The sequence below is a fragment of the Macrobrachium nipponense genome, chromosome 26 (genome assembly GCF_015104395.2).
Source record: "Macrobrachium nipponense isolate FS-2020 chromosome 26, ASM1510439v2, whole genome shotgun sequence".
Classification (NCBI taxonomy): domain Eukaryota; kingdom Metazoa; phylum Arthropoda; class Malacostraca; order Decapoda; family Palaemonidae; genus Macrobrachium; species Macrobrachium nipponense.
Genome location: NC_087215.1, coordinates 47,010,203 through 47,023,174, shown reverse-complemented (window position 1 = coordinate 47,023,174; position 12,972 = coordinate 47,010,203). Strand labels below are relative to the sequence as shown.

At 45.3% G+C, this 12,972-nt stretch overlaps 1 protein-coding gene across 3 annotated transcripts in view; it reads left to right on the top strand.

The window, feature by feature from the left end:
• The window catches only part of LOC135200259 (organic cation transporter protein-like), a 90,055-nt gene that overhangs the window by 32,295 nt on the left and 44,788 nt on the right, over positions 1 to 12,972 (top strand). For all 3 annotated transcript variants that reach the window (XM_064228733.1, XM_064228732.1, XM_064228734.1), the window contains exon 7: positions 10,470 to 10,638. In XM_064228733.1, coding sequence (XP_064084803.1) covers positions 10,470 to 10,638 — 169 coding nt within the window. The remainder of the gene's footprint in view (positions 1 to 10,469; positions 10,639 to 12,972) is intronic.

Sequence of the window (12,972 nt, the reverse complement as noted above, 5' to 3'; positions counted from 1 at the left end):
ACCTTACTTGACGACGAGACTCTTGCTGGCATAAGGCTAAGGCTAAGGCCCCACCGAATCCGGCGCGGCGCGTCGCGTCGTGCAACACGGCTATCCGTCTACAAGCGTCTCCGTCTTCTGCGAGTGTGGCCCAACCACACACGAGTGACGGTTATAAGACGGACAATTCAAACTTCAGCAGTACTTGCCGTTATGAAGGAGAGCGCGAGGTTTTCCTCTGACTCGGTGCTGTCAACCAAATTAGAGGCGTTGAACAGTAGGAAAATCTGGACTTATGACATAACTTTAGATGAGGAAAGAGTGGAGAAATGAGCAAAACTTTCATAAGTTACGATAGCGTCCAGACAAGTTTTTTTTTAATATTGTCGGATGCCGCCGAAAACCTTTGACTTAATTCACTAGGGCATTATATCTCGAATATCAAAATTTGATACAAATTACAGAAGATAAGTATTAACGTAAGAAACTTGTAGTGTAGTAACTCTGAGGGAAGGATTACTGATTTCGAAATTAAAGTTGCACTTTATTTCATTAAGATACGTAGAATTGTGTGTGAACTGAACACTTTGATACAGGAACTTCTGAAACAAAGATATTTACATAAATGCATCCATTAGAATTATAATAAAATAAAAAAATACTTTAATCCTTTATCATAACCACAAATCATCACATTTGATTATAACTCAAAGTTGGGCAGGTGTTCAAATGCAGGTTGTTGTAGGTCTACCACACTTTCTTCCTTCATGCGGAAGACGCACGTCCATGTGCGGCTAAAAACAAGGGATTTTGACGAAGGAAAAATCTATTTCTGGGTGATTGGGCTCGTGTCGCCCTATGAAAGGATCCTTAATATCATTCTTTCTAGGTAAAATTAATCTAAAATTACCAGAGAAAAACAAAATTAAGAAAATGTCAGTAAAACTGACTCGCTCACTCTTAAAAGAAGTGTCGGTATGATAATAGGGGCGAGTGTGGAACACTACCACGAGAACAATCATCAATTAGAACTTCCAATCGAATCCCCCAAGAGAGAGCCGATACCAACGGGCGATGCAGCCGCTACTACTACTACTAGAGGACGCCACGGACAGCAGCGCCCCTAGCGGACATCCTTAACCTAAAAACATCTTGTCCTGCAAGGGGGGGAAACAAACCAAAACACTGGGGGGGTTTCATAGGGCGACACGAGCCAATCACCCAGAAATAGATTTTTCCTTTCGTCAAAATCACCCTTTTTCTGGGCTCAAGCTCGTGTCGGCCTATGAAAGAGTACCAGAGAAACAGACAAGATGGGAAAAAAGGAACAATGAAAAGCAGTGTAAAATGATGGATATAATATAAGTAAATCAATTACAGCATACAAACTAAGCACTTAAACTAACTTATATTAAACAATAAAACAATAGAACGTTAGCAATCTTAAAGTACTTAAATAGTAATTAAAGTAAATTACAGAGATGCATGTAATATAAACAAACAAAAGGATTTACTTAACATATTTACAAAATATACAAACTCATTGTGTCCTACCCTAGCATAAAAATAAGGGTAGGTACACTGAAGTCCATCATTAATATAAGTATGGCAAAATATATACAAACATTGTGTCCTACCCTAGCATAAAAATAAGGGTAGGTACACTGGAGTACATATCAGTACCAAGTGTGGATGTCCCTAGCAAAAAAATAAGGGACAATCCACTATATGATCAACGGCTAAGGCTATGATATTCGAGGGTTAGCCTGGCGATAGGGTGAGGCATGTTGGATGATGTAGGTAGAAAAGGAGACTGGATCTATACTACAACTACTATACAGTATCAGGGGAAACAATGTTTCCCGCTGCTACTGCTGAAAACTTTAAAGATTCCAAGGACTTTAGATAATGCCGTTTAAAGACTGTCTGGATTTCCATCCAGTATACTTTCTAAGATCCTCAAAGTTCATATGTTGAAAATAATTAATTGAGGTGGCTACTCCCTGATATCATGTGCTTTTGGGAATGACTCAGGGTTGGCTTGTTTAATGAAGTAAAGGATTTGTTGTCTAATACCTTTTACTGACAAGGTACCACCTTTTCTCTCATGAAGAGAGCACCTGAGGATCTTGAAGAAGTACGAGATAGAAAGGCTCTAAGAGTTGATACTGGGCAGAGAGAAGGATCCTGTGGAAGTGGGATAACCTTCCAAGGAGCCCACCTTGCAAGAGGATCCTCATTTTTGGCTAAAAAGCTACGATCCGGAGCAAGTAGAACTTCCTCCTGTGGGAGAAATTCCACATGACCCGCATCCCTGGATAGAGCCGACAGTTCTGAAATTCTGGCTCCTGAGGCTAGGCTTAATAAGAATAATGTCTTCCTCAGGAGCATTATGAATGTACAAGATGAGTTGTCAGTATCTGAAGCTAGTTTGAGGACATCATTTAAGAACCATGAAACTGTAGTAGGCCTCTGAGAAGGTCTAAGTCTAGCACAGGCTTTTAGGGATAGATGTGAAATAAGATTCAGTCAGATCTATCTGAAAACCTACTTGAAAGATTTTCTTCAAAGCCGATTTATGGGTGGTAATCGTGCTAGCTGCTAAACCTTTTTTCAAACAAGGATCTGAAAAAGGATATAGCCAAATTAACTGTCATGGTTGTAGTGTTCGATTCTCTCAAGAAAGATGCTAATTTTTTAACAGCTGAGTCATATTGTCTAATGGTTGACTCTCTCTTATCTGATTCTAAGAAGAGAATATTCTGTGGGTCAATATCAGCATCTTTATTAGCCGCAAACTTCATGAAGTCCATAAAGTTAGGGTCTGGAGAATTCCTGAGGAAGCGAACACAGTCCTCATTTGTACTGATTGTGATAGCTTGGGATTGGGGATCCGTTGAGGTCGGAGACCCAATTCCAGAAGAAGAGGATACCAGTTGCTCTTGGGCCAGTCCGGTGCAATCAGAGCTACTATCCCTTTGAAAGACCTTAGTTTGCTTAGGACTTTCAAGAGAAGATTCACTGGAGGAAAAATGTAAATTCTCCTCCACTGATTCCAATCCAACGACAGGGCGTCCGTGGCATAAGCCAGAGGGTCCAGGTTGGGGGCCACATAGCAAGGGAGCTTGTGGTTCGCTTGTGAGGCGAAGAGATCCACTTGGAGACCTGGGACTCTCCGGACTACCCACTGGAATGACCCGTCGTCCAGAGACCACTCTGATTCCAGAGGAACTGACCGGGACAGGGCGTCTGCTATCACATTTCTTACTCCTGCCAGGTGAGTGGCAGACAGATGCCATTTGTGTTTGTTTGCTAATGCAAAGATGGCTATCATGACATGATTCACATGCTTGGATTTGGACCCTCCTCTGTTGATGCAATGAACTACCACTGCACTGTCCAAAACTAGCCTTAGATGAGACTTCTTCGGGGGAAGCAGCCTCTTCAGAGTAAGAAAAACTGCCATTGCTTCCAACACGTTTATGTGGAGCTGGCGAAATTGAACTGACCAAGTCCCCTGAACCTGTTTGAACTGAGAGTATCCCCCCCACCCGGACAGGGATGCGTCCGTGTGAATGGTTAACACTGGGAAGGGATATTGAAGGGGTACTTTCCTGGCTAAGTTCTTTACCTTTGACCAAGGCCGTAGTTGGTTGCGGAGGATCTGTGGGATTACTGACAACTTGTCTCGATATTTGGAGTTTGCTCTTGACCGCCAAATTCGATTTATATCTTTCAGCCTTGCTTTCAGAAGGATATCTGTTATCGAAGCAAACTGAAGAGACCCTAGGATTCTCTCCTGGTTTCTTCTTGACGTTTGTTTGCATTTGAGAAATTGCCTGACAGATTTTGCTATTTCCTTCCGTTTGGCCACTGGACTTGACAGATTGTGGGAAAGACAAATCCCATTGGATTCCTAGCCACTGAAAACGAGATTCCGGAGTAAGTCTGGATTTCGTTTTGTTTATCTGGAACCCCAGATGTTCCAGAAAGTGAACTACTTTTTGGGTGGCTTTGAGACATTCCTCGACTGTTGGTGCCCAGATCAACCAATCGTCGAGGTATGCTGCTACCATGATTCCCTGAGCTCTCAATTGTTGAACAACCACTTCTGCTATTTTTGTGAATACCCTGGGGGCTACATTCAGACCGAAGGGCATCACTTTGAATGAGAATGTTTGATTTCCTAGCCTGAAGCCTAGGAATGGGCGGAAGTGCCTGGCTATAGGGATATGATAGTATGCGTCTGTAAGATCGATGGAGCATGTGACGGCTCCACGCGGAAGTAAGGTCCTTACTTGCGAGAGGGTAAGCATCTTGAACTTGTCGCAACGAATGAAAGAGTTTAGCTTTGACAAGTCTAAGATTACCCTTCTTTTTGTTGAGCCTTTCTTTGGCACGCTGAATAAGCGACCTTGAAATTTTAGATGCTTGACTCTCGCAATAGCTCCTTTCTGAAGGAGTTCTTCCCGCGTAATCTGTCATTCCTTTGACGGTATCTGGTGGAATGATTTGATTGGAGGGGGATCTTTGATCCAACTCAGCCCAATCCTTTGGACACTATGCTCTGTGCCCAATTGCTGAACCCCCACCTGTGGCGGAAGAGGACAGCCTCCCTCCTACCTGGGGAGCCTCATTGTTGATGGGCGGGTTGCCACCACGCCCCCCCTCTGAAACTGCCTGCTCCTTGTCCCCCTTTCCTGCGCCCACACGCTGACGAAAATAACCTCTCGCCCCTACCTCTCGGCTGACTGTAGCCTTGAGCCTCATATGTAGGGTTGAAGGCCGGCGAGATAGCGTAGGAGGTGGATGGCTGAGATTGAGGGGACAAAAGGAGGATAGGCTGATTCTGCTTGGAGCCAGCAGGTTGTCCTTGTTGGGTAACTGGGACCGCCTGCACAAATTGCTGCTGTTGCTGGAGTTTTTTATATGGCTGGAACCTCTTACCAGCTTTCTTCTGTTTCTTACCAGCAGTGGGAACGGACTCCTGTTTCCTCTTCGAGGAAATACCCCACCTAGCTCTAAGGCTCTGGTTGAGCCTAGCAGCTTCGTGGTGTACTTCGTTAACTGCGGACTCTGGGAAGAGATCCGCTCCCCACATGCTAGAGGCTAAGAGTCCAACTTTAGCTCATGCCTAATGGTACACTCTTGTAGGACATGCTTCCGGCAGTTCCTCCTAGCCTGGAAGAATTCAAAAGCGTCCGTTAGAACCGTCTGGAACTGAGATTTCGCTAGGATCTTGAACAGCGGTTCCGTAGCATAGGAGAGGGCAGCCATTTCCGTAATAATAAGGGAATTGAGGGACCTGCCAAACCTGGATCGTGCATCAAACTCTGCCTGGATTAGGGAATCCGGCAGCCTTGGTAGTTTCTCGCCGAACTGGTCCATGGCGCAGTCCGGTTTGAGCTTACCAAGCGTGAATGTAGCTGGCAAGTTCTCCCACAATTCTCCGAAAGCCGGGAAGAGTGGAGAAGTAGACTCCGCCTCCCTCAACTGTGGGATGGGTTCATCCTTGAGGACTGCCTGAAGGGACTTCTCCACTAATTTCGTGGCGAACGGAAGAGAAACCTCCTCTTCCGTCGCGAAAATAGTGAAGGGACTCTTGTAGGCCTGGAGTTTGGTGTTCGTACACTCCCAGCCCTCAAGGCCAAGTGAACCCATTCATTCGCTGAGCATGATCTCTACTATATAAGACCGACTCTTTAGAGATTTTGTCTTCCCTCGTCAGAGCCGTTGGCGTCAGCCTAGCATAACCGATGAAAGGCTGCGTCAGACCCGGAGGGTAAAACTCGAAGTCCTCAATCCTTCGAGTTCCACACTCCGGGATAGAGATCATCCCATCCTTGAATGGAGCGTAGGCAGCTACTCTCCAAGGGTTCTCCATAGAGAAAGCTGGCAAGGAGTCATATGGCGGGAGTTGAAGAATCCCAGTGCTTGGCGCTGGGGAGACTGGAAGAGGGACCTGAGATAGCCCCGCTACTCGGTCCTCATTCTCTCTCATCCTGTTAGAGAGATCTTGAATTGACTGCCCTGACTGAGACAGAGTGCTTGACAACTGTGCAAACATCTGCTCGAACCGTGTCCCCAGGGCGGAGACTTGCGAGCCAACCAACTCGCCCACCTGTTGCATCACCACTGCTGAGAAAGCAGAGGGATCAAAGGTGCTAGGGCCTGCTACCCCTACCGGCGTAGCCGGAGTGGAAGCGGTGGAGGCGGGAGAAGGCAGTGGCTCGGCGGGAGCGCGAGCCTTCTCCTTAGAAGCCTTGCTTCTGGAGCTCTTTGGGTGAGAAGAGCTCGGCCTTGCTTTCACCGCATCGGCGTAGGAAGTCGACGACTTCCTAGCCGAAGAAGACGAAGACGACTTCTTCGAAGTTGTCTTGGCTAGAGTCTTCGGTTCTCTCTGTCCCTTCACCTTTGCGGGTACAGAGAGAGCGGGAGAGCGGGTAGGGATCTCAGATCACAAAGCCTTGGAATGAAGCACTTGAAGAGGGGACAGGAGAAGATCCAGAAGCACCCAAGGAAAGACCTTGGGCGCTCGACACACCTACCTCAACCAACAAATCCTCCACCCCTACCGCCATAGGTTCGACGTTAAGGTCCAGGGCAGCGACGTCCGGGACCGACTCCTGGGCGGCTACGACATCAAAGGACTGCTGGAGGTCTTGCTGGATGGAGGCTATCAGCGGGGCAGCGGACAAGGGGTCAACGTAGCCGGTCGACTTGCCCGCGGGGAAGATCTGGACGGCCAGCTTCTTGTCTAGAATGTAAGGCTGGCCTTTGGCGGCGTTCTTCCCGAAGCCGCCCACCCACGCTTTCAGGGTGGCGAGGGCGACTTCCCTCACACCAGTAGCCTGAAAGAAAGGCGAGATTAGCTTCCAATGGTGGGACGGGGTTAACAAACTTATGACTAAAAGTTGTTAGTAAAATGATAAGTAAGCCTATAAGGGACTTACCCCATCTCCCAGCTGACCGACCAGGTCGTTAGCAGATGCGCAGGCTTCAGGGTGCCAGACGATCGTCTCGTTGTAAGACGTGGCACAAGGGGCGTGAGACCTACACTCATCGTGTCCACAGGGGTCGAACAGCGTCGCGTTACAGGCTGGGACCTGGCAGTTGGTAGCCTGTAAGTGGAAAGATACATGAGTACCAGGTAAACACTTACAGTCTAACAGATGCTCCGCTGGTGCCGGAGCGATAAAGTTAGATTAAACCAGAGCCCCGCCAAAATACGTGTGGTAACCAGGTTGGTAGAGCTCTCTTGGCTATAGCTCCGCTGATGGCGGAGACACAAAAGAGAAACCAACCAGGAGTGGTGGTAAAAGGAAACCACGACGTAAAATGGTGGGGATGGAAGACAAAATCATGTAACAATTCATTGTAAAATTAGGGTATATCCTTAAATTAAGTAATAATAATACAACAACCCCCCTCCGCCCGTCTACTAGAAGAGTGCGCAGGTAAGAAGCAAGCTCCCTTCCGGTAGCGGGGGAGAGAAGTAAGGATATAGTAGGCAAGCAACCGACCACTAGAGGTGCCCACCCCGCCCGCTAGCGGAGCCAGTAACCTACAACCAAAAGGCTCCTTTCGTATAGCGAGGCAGATGGCTGAGCAACAGGGGAGGGGGGAGAAAGATCTCAGTGTAACACGGCGGGAGCGAGGGAGGGGGGGAGGGATGGCCTACTCCTCCCCGCCTCACCAACTACCGCATGGAGACTCGGTACCTCAAGAGTGGTCGCCCCGTACCCCCCGCTGGGAGGAACCCCTGGCCGCCTCAGAGAAGTAGAGAGAGAAGGCAACTGAGGTTGTCATGACAACCAAGGGGTCCCCCAGCTCCTCCCTATACCAGAAGGGGAGGGCGGGGGCAGGGTAAGGTGCGATGGGACACGTGACCGCAAGTGGCCTAGGCCGCGAGCAACACAACCGTGAGAGGGCCACGTGAACCAGGCTGTACCAATACAAGGAACAAGCACCTAGGCTAGCCTAACACCCTAAATGTAAAAAATAATACATCGAAAAGATGGAAAGGACACTTTTAGTAAAAGAGAAAGAAGCCCAGGAGGAGGCAGACTGTTCCAAGAAACAGAGGCCTACTCGGAGCCAGCGATAGCCGATGAAGAGCAAGAGCCGGGATGCTGGGCCGGAATAATAATAATAGCCCTAAATACCAAACTAAGAGAAATGGTAGGAGGGCTGAACTAGCTAAAACTCGATGTAAAACAATGAACGTTAATAAAAGTAAGCCATAAAGTATTAAAGAAGTCCCAGTATGGAGGACCGGGAATTCTTACGAGGCAGCATGGCGCCGCCACGAGACAACCAGGGAACCGTATATGACCTATTTAAGAGGAAAATACTGGTACCCGGAAGATCAAAATGAAGAAAAATATTACTTATGAGTTACTTAACTTAGCCGTGGCAATAGCTGAACGTTCCATGGTAGAATATAGGATAAATCCAACAAATAGCAAGCACAAGGAAAAAGACGTCTTGGCGATAGCGCTAAAAATTAAGGATGTCCGCTAGGGGCGCTGCTGTCCGTGGCGTCCTCTAGTAGTAGTAGTAGCGGCTGCATCGCCCGTTGGTATCGGCTTTCTCTTGGGGGGATTCTGATTGGAAGTTCTAATTGATGATTGTCTCGTGGTAGTGTTCCACACTCGCCCCTATTATCATACCGACACTTCCTTTAAGAGTGAGCGAGTCAGTTTTACTGACATTTTCTTAATTTTGTTTTTCTCTGGTAATTTTAGATTAATTTTACCTAGAAAGAATGATATTAAGGATCCTTTCATAGGCCGACACGAGCTGAGCCCAGAAAAAAACTGTTTGTTCCTTGTGCGTCTAGTCCGGTAACGCACCTGACGCCACGCACGCTCATGCGCCGTGTGGGGCCACTCGTGTTTGAACTATAACAGTTGATCGAAACGCACAAAACGCGTAGCCGTGTTAGACGCACGCGACGCGCCGCGCCGGATTCGGTGGGGCCTTAGCCTAAGGCCCCACCGAATCCGTCGCGGCGCGTCACGTGCGTCCAACACAGCTATGCGTTTTGTGCGTGTCGCATGAGCGTTACCGGACTAGACGCACAAGGAACAAAACATTTTGTTTTTAGCCGCACGTGGACGTGCGTCTCCGAGCTGGGGTCCGCATGAAGGAAGAAATTGTGGTAGACCTACAACACCTGCATTTGAACCACCTCCCCAACTTTGAGTTATAATCAAATGTGATGATTTGTGGTTATGATAAAGGATTAAAATATCTTTTTATTATATTCTCATGGATACATTTATGTAAATATCTCTGTTTCAGAAGTTCCTGTATCAAAGTGTTCAGTCCACACACAATTCTACGTATCTTAATTTTTGTATTATATAGAATAAAGTGCAACTTTACAAATTTCGAAATCAGTAATCCTTCCCTCGGAGTTACTACAAGTTTTTTACGTTGTTACGGATCTTCTGTAATTGGTATCAAATTTTGATAGTCGAGATATAATGCCCTCGTGAATTAAGTCAAAGGTTTTCGGCGTTATCCGACAATATATATATAAAAAAAACTTGTCTGGACGCTATCGTAACTTATGAAAGAGTTTTGCATATTCTCCACTCTTTCCTCTTGTAAATTTATATCATACGTCCAGATTTTTATACTGTTCAAACCCCTCTAATGTTTGGTTGGGACAGCACCGAGTCAGAGGAAAAACCTCGCGCGCTCCCTTCATAACGGCAAGTACTGCTTAAGTTTGAATTGTCCGTCTTATAACCGTCACTCGTTTGTCTGGTTGGGCCACACGCGTAGAAGACGGAGACGCTTGTAGACTGATAGACGTGTTGGACGCACACGACGCGCCGCGACGGATTCGGTGGGGCCTGCTCAGCGCAAACCAACCGATTATGTTCTAATTGCAATCCATTGTATTACTTTTCTTTCTTTCTTTCTCCCAGTTTACAAGTCGTTCACTCTTTGATGTGTCACCTTCAGGTTTTGGAACGTTGAGGTGCGACCCATTTTGCTTATTTGTCCTAAGACACGATGAGCAGTTTAGGTTTCTATGGACTCACTCTGCTTTTGTTATTAATAGTATGATGAACTTGTGACAAGACGCGATTAATAATGAGCTGTCATGTTCCTTGTTACTAGAATTTTTTGTTGCCTCTTTGTTGCTGTTGTAAAATAAACATGGAGGCGGTATAATTGTTGTTCTCTAAATGAGTTCTGTTGTGTCACCAGTCACGCTGTGAATGCGCGTAAAAAAAAAAGGATACAATAAATATTTCTTTTTTTAAATTTGCTGGACGAATATGCTCAAGTTGTTGGTTCTTTTGTAGGTAAGAGAATGACAAAACCTTTAACAAAAATATGAGAGTTTGCTAGACATTCTACAACCGTCTGTTAATCATGAAAATTAATATTGGAGTTGAACTGTGTTACTTTGAAATGATTTAAAATCTCAGTCATCGTGTTCATAACCTTTTATTGCCTTATCCCTCAAGCGCTGGAAATCTGCGAAGTGAAGTTCCGGTCACTGGTGGGTGTTCTGACGGCACTTCCATGGGCATTTGGAACAATGGCGTGGGGGGGACTTGCTTATTTCATAAGAGAATGGAGGACCCTACAGCTGGTTGCATCATTTCCAAACCTCCTCATCTTGCCTGCTCTTTAGTAAGTTGTAAATTGTGAGGAATTTTAGCCTCGTTACACCCAGTGAAATATATATATTTCTCAAAAATATAAGTATCATCTGAGGTTTGTTAGCCGTTGCGTTTTCATTTCTTCCAGAAGAATTTCTCAGAATAACTTTGAGTCAACTGATGTGGCATTGCCTACAATTTCTGCTTCATTGCGGAAAATTCTTCCATTGCTGAAATCAAATGCAAAGGTAATTTTCTTGATGTCTTTGACCTGCGTTGCTGCCCTAAAGGAAATAATTGCGACAAAAAACATGTATCAGGGCAAAAACTCATAAGTAATCTTGAGTAATAATCATATTGTTTTCTAGCAAGGCTAATATTTCTACTTCCTTTGCAGAAAGTATATTTTTCATTGGTAATTAAAATCTTTGCTTCAAGTGTGGTTGCTGATGTCATTGCCCAATCTTAACATGCCATATATATATATATATATATATATATATATATATATATATATATACAGTGGTACCTTGAGATACGAAATTAATCCGTTCCGAGGTGCCCTTCGTATCATGAGGTTTTCGTATCTTAGACCACATTTTACATGTAAAATGGCTAATCCGTTCCAAGCCCTCCAAAATCACCCCAGTAAATTTCATAATAAAGCTAAATTGACCTATAACCAACGAAATACTACAACAAATTGGACCATTCAATACCTAACTTAATAACGTAATGCTAATTACCTGTAAATAAAATGTATTAGTGTACATGGTATACAAGAAATACTGTACATATGTAGTAAAATGTGGAAGCTTACCTTTCGAGTGAGGCTATCTCCAAAAGTGGCGGCAGAGGAGGAGGACAAACGGCAGATATGTACGTACATACGTACACTTAACTTTACAAAACACATAAAAAAATGTAAGGAAAACTAAACTAAAATTTACGAAACACATTAACAAAACTGTAACTAAAATTTTAAAAAATTTTTTGGTCTTTTTTTTATTTTTAAATTTTTTTTTTACTTTTTTATACTTTACATAGGTTTTTTTTTTTTTTTTTTTTTTTTTTTTTTACAAAATTCAACTTCATCACCACTTTCAATTTTAGGTGGAAGATAAAGAATCTTGATGAAGGAATACTCTGCTAGGATATCTTCCTCGAGGCCAGGAGGGTGGGGAGGGGTATTGTCCAACACCAGCAGACATTTCAGGGGGAGGCGCTTCTCTTCCAAAAATTTCTTCAATGTCGGGCCGAAACACAGATTTACCCACTCCGTGAACAAAAGCCTCATTACCCAGGCTTTTGCATTAGCCCTCCACATCACTGGAAGCTTCTCCTTAAGCATTTTGTGGGCCTTGAAGGCTCGAGGAGTCTCAGAATGATACACCACCAGGGGCTTCACCTTGCAATCCCCACTGGCGTTGGAACAAAGTGCGAGCGTAAGCCTGTCTTTCGTAGGCTTATGCCCGGGTAGCTTCTTCTCTTCCTCAAAGATGTTCGTCCGACGAGGCATTTTTTTCCAAAAAAGGCCAGTCTCATCACAGTTGAAGACTTGCTGAGAACTGTAGCCTTCCTTGGTCATCATCTCGTCGAACGTCTTTTTAAAGGCTTCGGCCGCTTTCGTGTCCGAGCTGGCAGCCTCCCCATGCCGCACCACTGAATGGATGCCAGTCCGTTTACGAAATTTCTCGAACCACCCATGCGAAGCCTTGAACTCTGGGGTTGGCGTTGATGTCCCTTCCCCTCCGTCGTCTTCCGCCTGGGCAATCAAATTGCCGAAAATAGCGCTGGCCTTGTGGGAGATTGCCGTCTCCGTTATCATATTGCCAGCGATTTCTTTGTCTTTTATCCAAACAAGAAGCAGCCGTTCCATCTCGTCGAGCACGTGGGTCCTCTTGCTGGACAAAATAGTGATGCCCTTGGAAGGTGTAGCTGCTTTGATGACATCCTTTTGCTTAAGGATGGTGCCTATTGTCGACGGATTTCGGCCATATTCCTTGGCGATCACACTCAATCGCATACCAGCTTCATACTTCTTTATGATCTCCATCCTTGTCTCCAAAGAGAGCATTTGCTTCTTTCCGTGAATTTCAAGTTTCTTGGGACCCATGACTACGTATATACTGTACGTAATTTACGTATAAGTATACGATAAAAATTACGTATACTGCAACGAAATTACTAACGAATTTACGTTACTAAACGAAATCGTTAGACCGAACGAATACTGCGTGCGTACGATAACGATGCTGCTACCGAGTGGCCGAGGCACGCCACTACGTACATAGATGCATCATGGGAGGGATGCTGACCAATAGGAGAGAAGGATCTCATGGTAGTGACTAGCATCAGGAACCAA